Here is a 17,101-nt window from a genome sequence, read left to right on the forward strand (position 1 = left end):
CGCGCCTGATCCTTGCACATTTTCTTGTTTTCTAAATAACTTTAAGCTCAGAAGCTACAAAATTTTTTGCTTTATACTTTCTAGTTTAATTACTTCGTGCTGAAAAGAGTTGAGCACCTTTTAGCACCAGTTGAGCTAAAATTTTTGATCAAAAGGTACCGCGACAACTCGCAACAAAATATCAGTCGCAAAACAAAACAACTCGAGAGTTGTAGTGTTACGACTGAGTTAGCATGGTAGAAGGAGGTAGTTAGCCTTATTCACACCTACATGTCTGTATGTGGGAAAGAGTTATTGCTTCTCAACTTTCTTAGAGATTGTATATTTTCGATACTCAATCCGCTCAGCGCATTTGCATCCTAAATATAAAAAAAACAGGAAAAAGTGATTTTTGACCCATAAAGAGAAGTGGACAAAAATAATATTAGAAATTAGAACACATTTTAGTTATTTGAGGATATTATCCGGACCCCTGGAGTAGACTCCGCGAAAACCTGGAGCAGGTTCCGCAGAAAACTTCGCTTTCTTCCGACCATTTGAAAAGTGTGGAGGAACTTTGTATTTGGGTATGTCTTAGTTCTTTCTTCTTTTTGTTATTCACGCAAAACCAGATTCCACAAATAATCTTTATCGGAGAGAGTTGAGTGATATATCATATCAAAAACCTTTTACTCGTGATTCGAACGACAACGTAACACGGCAACAAAGAACAATTCGCAAAGAAAAGTACAACTCGCAAAACGCTTTAATTACCCTTAAACTAAGACCCGTAACCTTCCACTAAGAATCAGTTACTTTTATACGTAATTCAAAGCAATTATTGGGGAAAGATATGAGTCTTTTGTTGTTCGTTCAACGCCAAAAAATGAGTCCAAGACCTTGATTATATTCAATGTTGCCTCATGAACGAGAAGTTGAAAAGTAAGTTTTCTACTCGTGTCTTAAATTTTTTTGCATTTTCGCAATTTGAAATTTCAAGAAGTTCGATTCAAAAAAGGGTGAAAAAGCATGACCTTTAAACGTGCATTGCAGTAAAAAATTAATGGGGAAATGTAAAAAAAAAATAATTGTAACAAATTTTTTCAAAAAATAGTCCTCACTACTTGCACTACTTCTGGGGGTAAAAAGTAAATTTTCCAAAATGTTTTAGTGCCATGCAAAAAAAAGAAAAGACGCAAAACGAGCAATATTATCCCGGATCTACTTATCGAAAAGTAATGAGCACCGTTTCTGAGGAGTGCGCAGCAAACATGCGGAAGTTTACTTCGGTTGCAAGAGCGATTCAGCGAGAAATGGACTTTGGAGTTGAACCAAAGACCTATGAAACTTCAATTTACTCTAAGGGGAAAAATTTTTGACTCATGGCTCGGGGCCGGAGGATTGCGACCAAATTCTTGTGTTCACTGCTGAGGCAATTTTGGACATTCTTGAGCGTTACACAACTTGGCCCTCATTTAAATGTTGTCCCTCATTATTCTATCGTTTGTATACTGTATATGCTGTTATAATTAACTGCGCCCTCGCAATGGTTCACTTTTTGTTGCAACGCAAAACTCAACAGCAATGTCACAAGCATTTCATGTGTTACGTTATTTTAACATTTTGTTAGAGCCAACAGAAATTATTATTGATTTCGAAAAAGCAGCAAATTCTGCTTTCCAATCGGAATTTTTCACATCGTCCTAAAAGGGTGCTTTTTGTTTTGCGCCCACCAAGTGCATAAAATACAACAGTTACGACTGGCGGTTGAATACAAAAAAGACAAAGACTTTAGAAAGAAAGTGAAATGATTCATTTCGCTGGCTCTCTTTCCTGAGTGCGACATGAAGTTGACACTAGAAGCTCTCTACGCAACAAGAATTGAGAATAATCAGCTCCAATTTTATGCCAATTTTTTCGAAAAAATTTGTGTGGGGGAATATGCACGTGGAATTCTATGAAATTATCTAGCTTTCAAACCAGCTAAATGGAACCAGTTCAACAATGCTGGTTCCATTTCCATTGGTCAAAAACCAACAGTTCGGTCGAAAGATGGCATAGAGCTTTTCAATTAGGTATGGGTTATGCTCACCCCACTGTATCAAAGTTCATTCAGCAAATAAGGAACGAGCAAAGCTTAACCAAAATCGTCTTATTCAGCTCAGCTCCGAAAAAAAGCCTTATAAAATTCTGAAATATAAACAATTGCAACAAAGGATATCAGAAACTCCTAAAAACTATCAAATCAGTTATCTTTTTTTACGGCCGAAAACTCTTTCATGTAACTTTGATCTGTAAAACCACTTTAAACCAAAGAAATTTTGACGCCTCAGAGGCTTTGATCTTTTAGCGTTTTTTTTTGTTTCACGTTTAGATTAAAGGGAAATTTATTTTTCTGCCGAGTTTTATACGAGTTGTCTTTTTCTTAAGTTTTTTCGAATTGTCTCATTTTGCGAGTGGTCTTTTGTTTCGAGTTGTCGCGGTACCAATTTCAGCTACCAAACTAAGCTTATCTACTCTATTCTATGTAAAGGAAAAAAAATCAGGTTTGTTTACGTTAATCCGTTTCTGTTGTCTTCTCAAAGTTTCGTCTGTTGACAACACATTTAGTATTTCAAGGCCACGGTCAAACTTGCAGAGTATCGCCTTGTGTCATATTTGTAACAAATACGTACACCGCTACATTCGTGGGATTAAGTGAACAGCCTTCTTAGAACCAAGTTAGATTAAGGGAACAGCCTTCTTAGAAAATTCCCAATTAGAACCAAGCTAACATCCTCCCCCTAAACGTGTTTGGGGAGGAGGATTTTAGCTTGGTCCCATTCGTGCTGCACTGAAATTATAATAGTCTGTCACAGCATGCAGCGAAGTCAAACTTTCACGCTACTGTCGCGCCGTTCACGCTCTTCGGCAACCACGCTCTTCATTAGTCTCAATACACTGCCAGTTTTTTTTTGTTTTCTTCATCTTCATTGATTGGCTAGTCGCTTTAATATTGGCGATGCGGCGAGGTAACGGATTTTCCAGCTGTTAATGAGATGCATTAATCATAAAAACTGCAATTTTTGTCGGGCTTGGGCCTTCTTAACACATGTTCGATGCGTTCTAGTAGTTTTTTCTGAACTTTCTATCTAAATAATTTCAACCAGCTAGTTTCCTATGTCCTTGGTACGTTTTTCATGCATATCTATAAGTGGAAGGCTTTTTGTTACGCATAAGTGGCGGTAGTGATTGGAAGCTCAATTCCGATTGGTTGCTCTTATTATCACTATCGTACCAAGTGCGTTGCGCAGAATCGAAAAGCAAGCCGCTTTTTACACAGTCCTCGATAATTTTAGCTTGTTGCTTTTTTGTTATCCCCATCATTTATTCTAACTTTTACTCTGGCCCGTACACATCCAACTTGTTTTTTTTTTGATAATCAGGTCCGTTTTTTGGTCAATCCAGCTTCCTAGGAAATACAAGTCGTTCGCTTGGTCTTTGCCTAGTTTTAACTTTTCTTCTTTATCCTCATTATTGAGTTCATCGAACTCATTCATTATAGTTTTAACGCTCTGCTGTATCTCTTGGTGCGGCTACCAAGAAAAAGAATCAAACTAAGTAGCAACAAACAGTTTGCTGATTATGTACAGCTGTTTGTTTTTGTATCAACTCATCTGTGAAAAATTTCGAAGTTTTAGACGCAAAGGTATATACACAAAGGCGGAGCGGATTTAGGGGTGGGGGGGGGGCGGATGTTTTTTTCCTTAGGGATTCGACCCCCTTCCGACCGAAAGGGTGTACTATTTTTAGATATCCATTTTTGGTGAAGGACCCTAAAATTTTATTTTTCTAAAGGCGCCTTTTGGCCCCAATATATACCAATTTTGATGAAGGAGCACGCGCCAAAAAAACGCGATTTTTTGGTTAACATTTTCCAAAAAGTGCCTAAAAACGCGGAGCAGAAATTTTGGCCAAAACAGGGTCTTTGTACTGCTTTGGGAAAGCTTCAAAAATTAATTTGGTCGACCTAAAAAAGGTCGACAAAGTTTTTCGGTCGACAATACTTTCTTCAGTATTCGTGCATGTGATTTTTAATTTCTAGGTACCATAAGGGGGATTGTCAACGCGATCTAAAATCTTTGTTTATATTAAGTTTCATTTAAAGCAAATCGCGAGTCGTAAAAAACCGAACGTTACTATTGCTAGTCAGGTATGGGACATTACAAGTCGCGGTTTTTAGTCATATCATCCATGTTTTTTTTGGCTGTTGAACAGAATCTATATTTAGCGGAAAATCACAGAGTTACGACAGAGTTTGAACGTTTTTTGATCCGATTTTTGCACGACAGTTTTAGTCATGTTTTGTCATCAATTTGCAGTTCTAGTTTTGCAGCGATTTTGCTGCAATTACATCACATGTAATTTTACCGGCAACTTTTATAGTCGTGATGGTATTGTCTTGGTCACGATTGTAATTTGAAGCCATAATGCGGTGTGAATGTCGACGGACCTGTCGACAGACAAGAACTGTAGATAGCCTGAAAAGAAAAAAGATATCATAATTCAATTCTTCTCTCTGATTAAAAACAAACCTCAAAATCAAACAAAATATAACTAAAACAAACAGCTTCATCCTTTTTGATAAGATACAAATATAACTTAAGCGTTCAAATGTCCCTAAATAGTTGCTTCATCAAACTGATCCGAGCTGCCTTGTTCACGCTTCTCAGCCACTTTTTTCAGCTCCCTTTGGTTTTTGGTGAGCTAGAGTGTACTAGTGCTCACCACAAAAGCTGGTCCAGTACATGCATCTACAAAAACACCACTTGCTGTGACAGTGAGTACACCTGTCATCTTATACATTTTGGCTTCAAGTAAAACCCAAGCAGCCTTTTCATCAGCCTATCATAAGAACTTACTTTTTAACGTCTAGCTTAATGGCACCAGAGCCATTATTTGCAGTATAGTTTTTGATTTTTTTTGCTGCATGAAAAAACAATGGGTCATATTGGATGAATTTTAATGCTAGTGGTCACCCTTGTTAGCTGTAAGGATCACTAACTGGTCAATAAACTTTCTTTTTGCCAAAATGTTCAATAAGCTTGCTACGAACGAGTCTCAAAGCAATAAATTTAACGAAAACTTAAAATGCTTAATGTAATTAAAATCAGATTAAGCTTTAAAAAATTTGCGTCCAAGACAACACAAAAAAAATTTTAAGGACAAAAATAGTAAAACTTAAATAATAAAAAACTGTTTGCTATATAGATTCCATTCACCGTAAAATTCAGTTAATTTACAACCAAATGACATCTCATCGCGAGAACGCCGTGAGACTTTGGAACTTTAAAGCTTAGATAGTCTATGACTGCTGCTCTATCTAGGCTTCAATGGAGACCGTTGTCTGCGTGAAATGACAGGAAGAGATGTGGCACCTCCAGAAGTCCGGTTCAGAGAGCAATCTCTCTTCATAGATCACGGGATGGACCGAATCTGCATCAATGGGCTTATGCCAAAGTAAGCGTCAACACTTCTAGCAATGTCTCAAAAAATTTCACCGGAAACAGAATGTCGATAGCAAACAACATTGATAAGTTTATTTTTGAACATCTAAAAAGAGAAAATATATCAATCTTAACGTCTCGCAAACTCAAACGCTCATAGTGTTGTGAAAAAAAATTTTCAAGCAAGGTTTTTTTTTGAAAAATGTCGGATTAAAAAAACTTTGAAGGTTGTTCAAATTATTTTTCAAAAAAAAAAAAGTTGGCCACTGCAAATCATTCGAACAGAAAAATAAGTCACCAGATCATGGTTTACTTGCTACAAATTTAATAGTTTTTTTAATGGCCTTTAGCTTCATTTATTGTTGGGCTACCTGTACCAACCCGTCTTTCTAGTCATGAACTGTTTTCTGGCAACTTTTTTGGCAATTTTTGGACAAGTAAATAGTGTGTAGATTATATCAAAGACTTATTTCTGAGAAAGAGTAACGTCGACTTCATTTTTTCTCAGATATCATTTTAACCAATCATTTATAATTGGTAAACGATTTACATGTTTTTACATGTAAGTCGTTTACCAATCTCAAATGATTAGTTAAACTGATGTCTGACAAAAAAATAAAATCGACGTAACTTTTTCTCAGAAATCAGTTTTTGTTATAATTGACAAACGATTTACTTGTAGAAACATTTCTCAAAAAAATTAAATAACTAAACAAGCTCAAAAAACGATGATTTGATTTTTCCCATCCACTAACTCTCTCCTCAACCTGGCGTCGGGCAAAGTTTTTGTTCCGACCTTGCCTTCGAGGATAGGACCTTCTCGAACAAGGGTTTTTGGTCAACCCGGGTCATGCATTCAACACATTCAAAAAAATATTCAAATCACTTTCCCTTGAAAATATTTATTTGCACAAAAAATACGACACCAAGCTCTTGGTTACTTTGGTAATGCTTTGGATTAAAGATACGCTGCCCTTGGAATCCACTTAACTTGTGTTGGATTCCACATATTTTTTTAAAAACTCTTTGAAGTCAAAATTTTTTTTAATCCAGTGGCAATGCAGATTTTGGACACAAATGCTATGGAATGCTTGTTTTGGATTCCACAGAAAAATGCGTACTGGAATTAGGAGCAAATTGAGCAATAAGTCGCTGATTCTTACCGTTTGTCAATTGTTTCCTTTTCAGTTTACTCTTTTTGTCACTGGATTCTGTAATTTGGCATTGGATTCCGCAGTTAATTGTTTTTTTTTTGTCGCTGGATTCCACTGTTTTTCAAAAACTGCGGAATCCAGCAACAAAAAGATAAGTGAACGGCATAAGATTAAAAGCTTAAAACAAATCCGATGAAAAGCTGTGGAATTCAGAAACATTCGTTAGAATCCACTGAAAAGGCCAGAACACGTTTGTCTCCGGGTTCCAATAACAAAAACCACTTGTCGGCATTTTGTGGGCATCATTTGTTCGTGAATTTTATTGACAGAGGGCTCGAACGCACACAAAAGAACGCACAAAAGAATTTTATAAGATCCTTGCATTATTTTGTACAATGATTTTTAAAAATGAGTTTCATCACCATGTTTTTCAGTTTAAGCTTATATTTTTGATCTTGTGTGGCATCACCACAAAAACTTTAATTTTACTGCCCCGCCGCATTTTCAATTGGTCAAACTCACGACATATCTCTGCTGGGACGCGCTGAGTTCAGTTGGTTGCTTTTTTCTTTTGCTCAAAAACCGTATTTTTTTTGTTTTTTCTTTTGCTCAAAAAAGCAGAAACAGTTTTTTGTTTTCACTCAACAAAGTCTGGTTTAATTTTCTTAGTTACGGCGTATTTTTTGATTGTGCATAAAAATCTTGGTTGCGCAAAATTGTGACGTACTTCTTGTGGACACCAATTTTGACTCGCGATGTTCGTGGCATAAGCCACGTAGCAATCAAGATTCAGCGAGTCAGTAAGATTCACCTCTCCTCGTTCTGCAAGTAATTGTACAAAAAACTGCAATTTTTTTTTTAATTTTTGCTATTTCTCTGTAAATTGAAATCCGGCAAATCTGTGCAAAGTGGAAAGTCCTTTTATGAACTTTATCTAAGACTCTTTATCTAGATTTTATCTAGATTTTTTTGTTTCAGGAATGTGAGAGGAGAGAAGTGGTCGCTATTGAAAGGCCTGAAAGTCGAAGTGTCAATAGAGGACACGACCAGTGGATTCCTGATTGGCAGTCACATGGCAGAGTTCATGTTCACCAATGAGAATCGCGAAGCCAACGGGGGTCCCGATCTGGAAGATTTGCTCATGTGCTTCCCGATGGGAACCGCCGAAACTATTCAGAAGCTCCGACTATGTTTGTGAAGTTATCTGTTTTTTTTTCATTCGGCCTTTTTTTTGAATTTTGCATTATGACAAGCGTGTATTGACAGAAACCTCAATTTTTTTTTCGATATGGGACAACAAAATATTTACTTGTTTCATCAAAAAATATTAAGTTAATTGATTTCAAAAGTTATGCATAATTTGGTGCAGCCTTTTCCAGTCCTATCTTAGACACATTTGGTAACCCCCCAGAACTAATCTCAAAGATAAATTAAAGCGTTAAGATGAGCCATATCGTTTGTTGCAGACCATAGCGTGTTCTTCTGGCTTGTGATGGTCCCTCTTCCGCCAAGTCTCCACTCACATCCAGTGCAGTACCCTGGAAACCCAGTGCAGCTGTCAACTCTGCCAGTCAAACACATGCAAGTGGACCCCTGGACCTGCAAACTGCTCACTCTCGAAGCATTCAATGACAGTGAAGCTGTTTTTCATCATCCTACTTCACCAGAAGACAGAGAAAAGGTGATATTCAGTCTAGGTTTTCAAAAATAATATTGTGCGAAATAATCTTAATGAAAACAATTCAAAAAAAGCAAATAGTAAAGGTCGAAATTGTAGAAGTCAAGAGCTGAAGATGCAAAAAAAGCTCGTTGGTCGCAGCGGATTCAAAAATTAAACCAGTATGGCGGATTTTTTAAACGAAGTGTAACTATTTTTCTTGAGATGGATACTCGCTACCAAGCTACAATAGTTTGCTGGAGGATAATTGTTTCACCTAATTAATTGTTTGCCTTTAGAGCCTATGGAGAACTCTGGCGGTGGTCTCAGCTATAGCTTTGGGGGTGATAGCCCTAGCTACTATAATTTTGGTGGCGCTTGTCTGTCTGGGATGTAAGAGATTCAAAAAATCCTCGGAGTCGTCTGGAAGGCTCATTTGCCAAGGAGAAGAGAGAGAGGAGGAAAATTCTGAGCTAAGAGTGGACATTGAAGGGGTAAAAACAATTTTCAAGTCCGCCAACTCCGAGTCTGGAATAAAAACAACGGAAAGTTAGCTTCTGAACGAAGCAAAAGTGATGCTATAAAACTTGACTATAAAACTGATGCAACAAAACTGATGACATAAAACTGATGATATAAAACTGACGCTATAAAACTGATTATTCAAAACTAAGAGTAATTGGTTGTGAGAAACTTTACTAAGAAGAACCGTTATGGTAAGTATTATCATTCAAAAAACTAGCAACTTTTGCTTTTCTTTGCAATTAAAATGTTGCGGTTATAAAACTTATGTATATGCATATCGTTTTTTCTTCATTTAATAAAAATTAATTTTTGATACTAATTTGGAAAATATGTTTTAATGATAAAAATTCAGCTTGTTAATATAAATATAAATAAACATTTAACCAGGGGCGGATTTAGATTTTTCTCGAGGGGTCGAGGGGAGGGGGCGAATTTTCAGAAACTTTTCGAAATTTTCTCGACCTTTTTTTGTAGGTCGACTAAATTGAATTTCCGAGCTCTCCCAGAGCAGCAAATAATTCCTGTTTTGAAGTTTTTAAGCCGCAGGCAAAACTTTGAAAAATCAGGCCAAAAAGGCGTTTTTATGCAGTTTTTGAAAAAAATTTTACCACAAAATTTCGGCGCTCGCTCCCCCCCCCCCTTAAAATAAGTATATATTGGTGCCAAAGGCGCCTTTAGAAATATTTTAGGGTCTGTCAGCGAAGATTTGATATCTGAAAATAGTTCAAAGGGGGACCTTTTTGGTCGGTAAGTGGTCAAATCCATGAGAAGAAAAGGACGTCCCCGCTCCTAAATCCGCCCCTGCATTACACGGTGATTAAAGTATAGGACAGTTCCGCAAAAAATAACCAAGCTTTCCTTTATTTATCCTCAGTTGGTTTGAGTCCTTCTCTCTATAACATATATTTAATGCAAAGTTAAATTAAAATTGATTAAAAATCTGAAAGTCTTTTGGGATGGATTTTTTGTTTTAACGTTTTAGCTTGATGCATCTAAATATCTTGTAGAAATGCTATGACTAGAACTCTCTGTGCTACGTGTCAGAAAATTTTGGGTATCCTAATCCAACGGTGCTAGAGCAGAATTTGAGCAACATCTCCAGTACAGTAATTCGAGTACAGTAATTCGAGCAAGGGGAGGATTTAGGGAGGGATGAGTACGCTTCCTCAGCGATTTGCAAACCTCACCAACCAAAGGGTCCCCCTTCGATATTATTTTATGAAATCATTTTTAGGCCAGCCAGCCCTATAACTTTAATAAGGGCGCCAATATAAACTAATTTTGAAGGGCAGCAGGCGCTGAAAAAAAAACACAACTTTAATCATCAAATTTTTCCAAAAAGTGCCCAGAAACGGCTTTTTGACATGTTTTTTCAGAAATTTGCCTGTGATGCATGGTTTTTCAGTCAAAATAAGGTTCTTCATATAGTGTTCCGGGAGTGCTCGAAGAACCAATTTGGTCGACCTAAAACACAGATTAACAAAAATTCGAAAATTGTTTGAAAATCCGTCCCCACCCTCGAGAAAGTCCTAGATTGCATAACTTATCTAAAATTGAACTGAAAACATCTATTTAAAAAAGTTTTCTTTGCACTGGGACAGTTTTTAGAATACTCTTAGAGTCGTTTGAATCACGAAAGAAAGGGATTTAATTTGGTATATCACTCAACGCGTTATGATAATTTTTTGGTGGTAACTGATTTTGCAAGGAAAACAAAACAACACACCTTTTTGCAACTTAGTTATTTTCCAGATGACGAAAGTTACTTGTTTGCGTTACTAGCTCATACTTGAATTAAAACAAAAAATTATAATCTTGTTTTCTCTAATCATTGTGACAAAATTTTGGAAACTTTTCGAAGACGCTTACGAAATCTTCATTTATGGTACAAGATTGTGAGGGGACAACAGAAGAAACTAAAAACACCTGTATATAAAGTTTCTCCTCGTTTTCAAAAGTCGAAAAACAAAATTTACTCGAATAATATCCTTCAAAATGCCCGGTTTCAATTGAAAATGCGGTTAAAAAACACCGCCACGTTGATTATGAAATTCAAATAATTCAACGGCGTGATGACTTTACCTGAAATTTAAATTAAAGTTTTCGTACGTGTCATGATTTTTACTCAAAATGACTTAACTTTTCAAGCTCAGAAGTCAGTTCAAAAATTCATAAAACTGTCGTTAATTGATCGCTTTGAGCAACCAAAAATGAACCGAAAATCCAAAAAAAATTCTGCAAATTATTTAAAATTTATAAAACGAACGTTACTCGATCGCGTTATTTGCTCAAAATTTAAATGAAAATTCTTACCAACACTGAGAAAAGATCTTAAAAAAAATTTTAAAGTCGTTTTCGACTGAAAAGGCAGCTGTTTAGTTTATCATTCGACTTTTTCCGATGTTTACTTTTGGTCCCTGATTTGAAAGGACAACAAAAAAAATAAAAAGCACATGAACACTAATTTATCCTCGTTTTCAAAAGTCGGAAAATCTATTAAAAAAATTTGACCCGGGCTGAGTAAGTAGAATCAAACATGTTTTTAAAAGCAAAGAGCCATTTTCAGCTGAAAGCTGGGTTGAACAGAAAAACTGGCACGTTGATTAATAAGGTCAACTCTTTCAATGGCGTGAACACTTTAGATGAAGTTGTTGGTACGCGTCATAGGTTTCAGCCCTTTTTAAACTGCTTGTTTTGCCAACACAGCTGGTCGTTAAATTGGGGATGCAGTGGCCCTGCTGGCACTTTTGTTTTTGGTGAAAATCGCTCAGACAAAATTTGTCAATGCTGCAGACGAAACAAAATTGGCGTTAACAAAACTTCTGCATGCATAGAGGTACAAGCTGCAGCATGTTTAGAGAGCATGTAAATCTAAATGAGTTAAATTAGCAGAAAAATCAAAATTAGGCCAAAAAACACCGAAATGCTGAAACAACGCTGAAACAATATTTAAGCACTTTCAAAACAATCAAATGGGGACCGAAAGTTACTATAGATCAAATTGAATAAAAAACTGAAACAGCTCAAAAAAATATTTTTTAAGCATTACGCAAGACTGCATACATTTGTTAATTTATTATTAAGAAACCACTCATCAGGCTTAGAAACAAATAAAATGACGTGGCAAAAGTTTGTTTCTTGAAAACAAATTGGCAGTGTAATAAAAAAAAAATGATTACCAATCTTCAAAGTCAAGTTTTTTGACACAACTACGGAAACACATAACTTGATGTCGCGGAAACTTCTGGTAGATACACAAACGGGCACGCCTGACGCGACTGACGGGATTTAGTTGCGATATATGCGGGGGTTGAAATTAGACGATAAGCAAATTAGACGGAAGTACTTAAAAAGAGATAAGACGACTTTGCAAAACTGCAATTGTGAGAAAATAGACGAACGTGAGAGAAAATAAATTTGTGCACCAGACAACAGTTAAATTTCGGTGGCCAAAAACTTTACAAGTCACTCACACACAATTCGTTCAATTCAAAATACTCCTATAATATTCGAGTTTGACATTTTATGTTCATTGAAACTAAAGGTTTTGATAGGTATTGACATTTTATGTTCTTTTTGTGGGCTTTTTTCTTCTCATAGCTTTTTCGTCTAAAATGCCAGGTCTGTAAAAAATAAACTCCGTCCAAATTCGTTTTTGTAGCATCCGTCTAACTTGCTTGTCTTCTAACTTCCTAGGCCCCGATTTATTCATAGCTATAGTTTGAAGTCTACATATCTACATAGTATTATAGTTACATAGTAGTTACATAGTCTACATAACTCTGCACTTCAATATTCGCTTGCCGCTTGACACTTTTTGGTAGACTACATAATAACATTATTTTATTTTCTCTTTTAATTCAATTTTTTTTCTTTTTGGAACTTTAAGTACACTCTTTGTGGAATCAAGTCTGCAAGATGTAATTACTTCCACCTCCAAACTTGACTTCTCCACATACTGCTTGAAATCAACTCTAGCCGCCAGGTTCACAATTTGTCGAGACTGCAGAATATTATGTTGAAAAATGTTGAAAAAAAAACTTCTCTTCTTTAAGTGTGTTGGGCTTAAGAGGATCATTTTGATATTTTTATGACAGTGACTGGTTGGTAGCACCATATTATTTCTGCTAGAGTTGTAAGCACGTTTTTATTCATGAGTTTCAGCTAATGACAACCCATTTTGAATAAAAACTCTTTACATGATTCTGAGTTAAATTTCTGGTACGTGTCATGATTTTAACGAATTGAAAAAAAGATTTTCAGGCTTAAAATCTAAATCAAACAAAAAATTCACAAAAACTGACATTACTTGATTGCTTCAAGCAACCGAAATTGAACTGAAAGTAGAAAATAAATTACTTGTTCTTTTTTTCGAAAGTTACTGGAACACTTTTTTCGAAAGTTTTTTAATCTCGTTCGAATCAAAATTGGAAGGGATTTAATTTGGTATATCACTCGATCCATTCCAATCATTTTTTCTGAAACCTGATTTTGCATGGAAAATAAAAGAACTAAAACCCTTCCGATTGCAAAACAGTTACGTTTTTTATAATGAACACTATTCGATTGCGTTACTTGTAAATATTGAATTTAAAGTCAATATTTTTAGATCAGTTTCTTCTCAACTTAGTAGAGATCAATTTTTCTCATTTTATTATTTCAGTCGCCTTCTTCCGATGTTTTTTTTGGTACCTGATTTTGATTGGAAAACAAAAAAAATAAAAAGCACCTGAATACAAAATTTCTCAACGTTTTCATTTTCAAAAGTTGGAAAAACAAACTTTACTTTGATATAGTTCTTCAAAACTTTCAGGACCGATTTCAATCGAAACCTGAGATGATAAAAAAACGCCATTGTGATCAATAAAGTCAAATCTTTCAAAGGCACGAACACTTCACATGAAGCTGAATTTGAAGTTTTTGTAGATATCATGATTTTCAACCAATTTTTTTTATTTTTCAAATCTAAGTAAAAGATTTTCAAATAACAGTCGTTAAATGATTGCTTTATGCAACCAAAATTGAAAACGAATTGAAAAAAAGATTTTCAGGCTTAAAATCTAAATCAAACAAAAAATTCACAAAAACTGACATTACTTGATTGCTTCAAGCAACCGAAATTGAACTGAAAGTAGAAAATAAATTACTTGTTCTTTTTTTCGAAAGTTACTGGAACACTTTTTTCGAAAGTTTTTTAATCTCGTTCGAATCAAAATTGGAAGGGATTTAATTTGGTGTATCACTCGATCCATTCCAATCATTTTTTCTGAAACCTGATTTTGCATGGAAAATAAAAGAACTAAAACCCTTCCGATTGCAAAACAGTTACGTTTTTTATAATGAACACTATTCGATTGCGTTACTTGTAAATATTGAATTTAAAGTCAATATTTTTAGATCAGTTTCTTCTCAACTTAGTAGAGATCAATTTTTCTCATTTTATTATTTCAGTCGCCTTCTTCCGATGTTTTTTTTGGTACCTGATTTTGATTGGAAAACAAAAAAATTAAAAAGCACCTGAATACAAAATTTCTCAACGTTTTCATTTTCAAAAGTCGGAAAAACAAACTTTACTTTGATATAGTTCTTCAAAACTTTCAGGACCGATTTCAATCGAAACCTGAGATGATAAAAAAACGCCATTGTGATCAATAAAGTCAAATCTTTCAAAGGCACGAACACTTCACATGAAGCTGAATTTAAAGTTTTTGTAGATATCATGATTTTCAACCAATTTTTTTAATATTTTCAAATCTAAGTAAAAAATTTTCAAATAACAGTCGTTAAATGATTGCTTTATGCAACCAAAATTGATATGAAAATTAAAAAGTTGTATATCTAGTTTTTCTCTGCACTGAGCGCATTTTCGAAAGTTTTTAAATGTCGTTCCAATCCAGATTGAAAGAAATTTAGTTTGGTTTATCACTCGACCCTTTCCTATAATTATTTGTGAAACCTGACTTAAAGTGGAACATATAAAAATTAAAACCCACCAAATTGCGAAATTGTTGTATTTTATATAACGAACGATACTCGATTTCGCTACTTGCTCAAAATTGTGTTAAATGTCAAAAAATGTATGTCCGTTTTTTCTCTACAGTGAGACAAATTTTTAAAAAGTTCACGACTGAAACGGCTTCAATTTAGTATATCAATTGATTTATCTGTTGATTACTTTTGGTACTTGATTTTGAATGGACAACAAAAAAATTAAAAAGCACCTGACTACTGAGACACCGGACTGATTCATAATTTTCAACCCATTCGATTAAAACAGTCCGTTTTGCTATCATAGCATGAGATTGAATTGAAAGGGCTGTGGTTTGGCTAGTATTTTTGTTTTTGGTGACAAAAAGTGTCAAGACTGCAGACGAAACGAATTTAGCGTTTACAAAACTACTGCATGCATAGAGGTACAAACTACAGCATGTATAGAGAGCATATAAATCTAAATTAAATAAATTAGAAGAAAACTCAAAAATATACGGAAAACAACACCGAAACGCATCTGAAACAATGCTGGAACAATCTTTTAGCTATTCTAAAAAAATCAATTTGGGATCGATAGTTGTAATAAAATAATTTGATTGAAAAGCTGAAACAGTTCAAAAAGTGAATTTTTAAACATTAAGATAGATTGCACCAGAAAACTATGGTTATATGAAACTCGTGCAATCATAGTTTGAAACAATGACACAAATTACATGCATTTCTTAATTATTTACTGGGAAATAATTCACCATGCTGAGAAACAAAATAAATGACATGAGGATTGCCCTCCTTTTGATATCTACCAAAGAATTGCCACCCCTATAAATAACAGCAGTAAATTAGCACTAGAGCGTTGCATTTAAAGTTTGAATTCTGCTGCATTCTGATTGACCGAAAATTCGACAACTTGATCTAATTAACAACTGGCCCCTTTCTTGATGGGGGAGGGTAATTGTTAAGTAGATCATGACATGGCAAAAGTTTGTTTTCATGAAAACTCATTGGCAATGTAATGACAGACAGAGAACGATGACCAATTTACATACATACATACATACATACATACATAATACATACATACATACATACATACATACATACATACATACATACATACATACATACATACATACATACATACATACATACATACATACATACATACATACATACATACATAGATACATACATACATACATACATATTTACATACATATGCCTAAAAATTTTCTAGCGGTTATTTTGCTTGAGCCGTTGAAAAGGTCGCTCACACTGTTTGTGGTCTATAAATCGAAAAATATCTTGCTAGAGTTGAGAACGGTTAAGCACTTTTTTAAATTGTAGATAGTATTTCAACTGCATCTTAGCGTCACATTAGCTTTCCAGGCCTTTTTGTTGGTTTTAATCGGTTTTCTTTATAAGACCGCTCAAAAACCTCTTAAAAACCGCTCAAATCTTGCTTGAAAAAACGTTCAAAAATCACCCCAAGAAATGAGCGGTTTTTGAGCGGTTTTTTAAGCAAGATTTGAGCGGTTTGAGCGGTTTTTTCCAAAAAAATCGCCCAAACCGCCCAAACCGCCCAAACCGCTCAAACCGCCTCAAATCTTGCTGGAAAACCGCTCAAACTGCTTATATCTTGAGCGGTTTTTGAGCGGTATCTCGACCCGAGTGACACTTTTTGGTAGACTACATAATAACATAATTTTATTTTCTCGTTTATTTAATTTTTTGCTTTTTCCTTTTTGAAGTTTAAGTATACTCTTTGTGGTATCAAGTCTGCAAGAAATAATTACTTCCACCTCCAAATTTGACTTCTCCACATGCTGCTTGAGATTATTTGTAGCCACCAGGTCCACGATTTGTCGAGACTGTCGCTTTTTGGCAGAAGACAACATAACATAATTTTATTTTCTTGTTGTTTTCAGTTTTTTTGTTTTTCTTTTTTGCAATTTGACTAAATCGTTGTTGTATGAAGTCTGCAATATGTAGTTCCTTCATCCTCCAAATATTACTTCTGCTTTTTTCTTGAGATTATTTGTAGCCGCCAAGCCCGCGATTTATGTCGAGACAGTCGCCACTATTTCCAGACTATCGCGACTCGTTTTCAGAATATATCGCCACTAATTTCTGGACTTCAGTGCTCATTTAAGTTATCCTGAAAAAAAGCATCAAATTTGAAAATAAAAACGCGTTTTTTTTTCAAATTGGGTTGACTTAAGACAAAAACTAATGAATACAAAAAATGGGGTATTTTTTCGATACTATACCCTTCTTAAAGTAAGAGGCTCATTTTGATATATTTATGTCAG

At 35.0% G+C, this 17,101-nt stretch overlaps 2 protein-coding genes across 2 annotated transcripts in view; both read left to right on the forward strand.

The window, feature by feature from the left end:
• LOC134841183 (golgin subfamily A member 5-like) overlaps nt 1-17,101 on the forward strand; it is a 164,072-nt gene that overhangs the window by 12,341 nt on the left and 134,630 nt on the right. The gene's annotated exons all lie outside the window — the stretch shown is intronic.
• LOC134842543 (uncharacterized) lies at nt 4,468-9,168 on the forward strand. The gene is made up of 5 exons (XM_063858931.1): nt 4,468-4,798; nt 5,346-5,478; nt 7,598-7,809; nt 8,086-8,300; nt 8,576-9,168. Exons 1-5 carry the CDS (start codon nt 4,633-4,635, stop codon nt 8,828-8,830), a joined length of 981 nt encoding a protein of 326 aa, XP_063715001.1. The 5' UTR covers nt 4,468-4,632; the 3' UTR covers nt 8,831-9,168.

This window comes from Symsagittifera roscoffensis, chromosome 3, assembly GCF_963678635.1.
Source record: "Symsagittifera roscoffensis chromosome 3, txSymRosc1.1, whole genome shotgun sequence".
NCBI classification, from domain to species: Eukaryota; Metazoa; Xenacoelomorpha; order Acoela; family Convolutidae; genus Symsagittifera; species Symsagittifera roscoffensis.

Excerpts from the sequence above, each read along its gene's own strand:
- LOC134842543 (XM_063858931.1), top strand. The coding sequence starts at position 4,633 with ATGTCCCTAAATAGTTGCTTCATCAAACTGATCCGAGCTGCCTTGTTC. Across the intron at positions 7,810-8,085 it reads TATTCAGAAGCTCCGACTAT|ACCATAGCGTGTTCTTCTGG; the intron begins GTTTGTGAAGTT and ends CGTTTGTTGCAG. Across the intron at positions 8,301-8,575 it reads CACCAGAAGACAGAGAAAAG|AGCCTATGGAGAACTCTGGC; the intron begins GTGATATTCAGT and ends GTTTGCCTTTAG.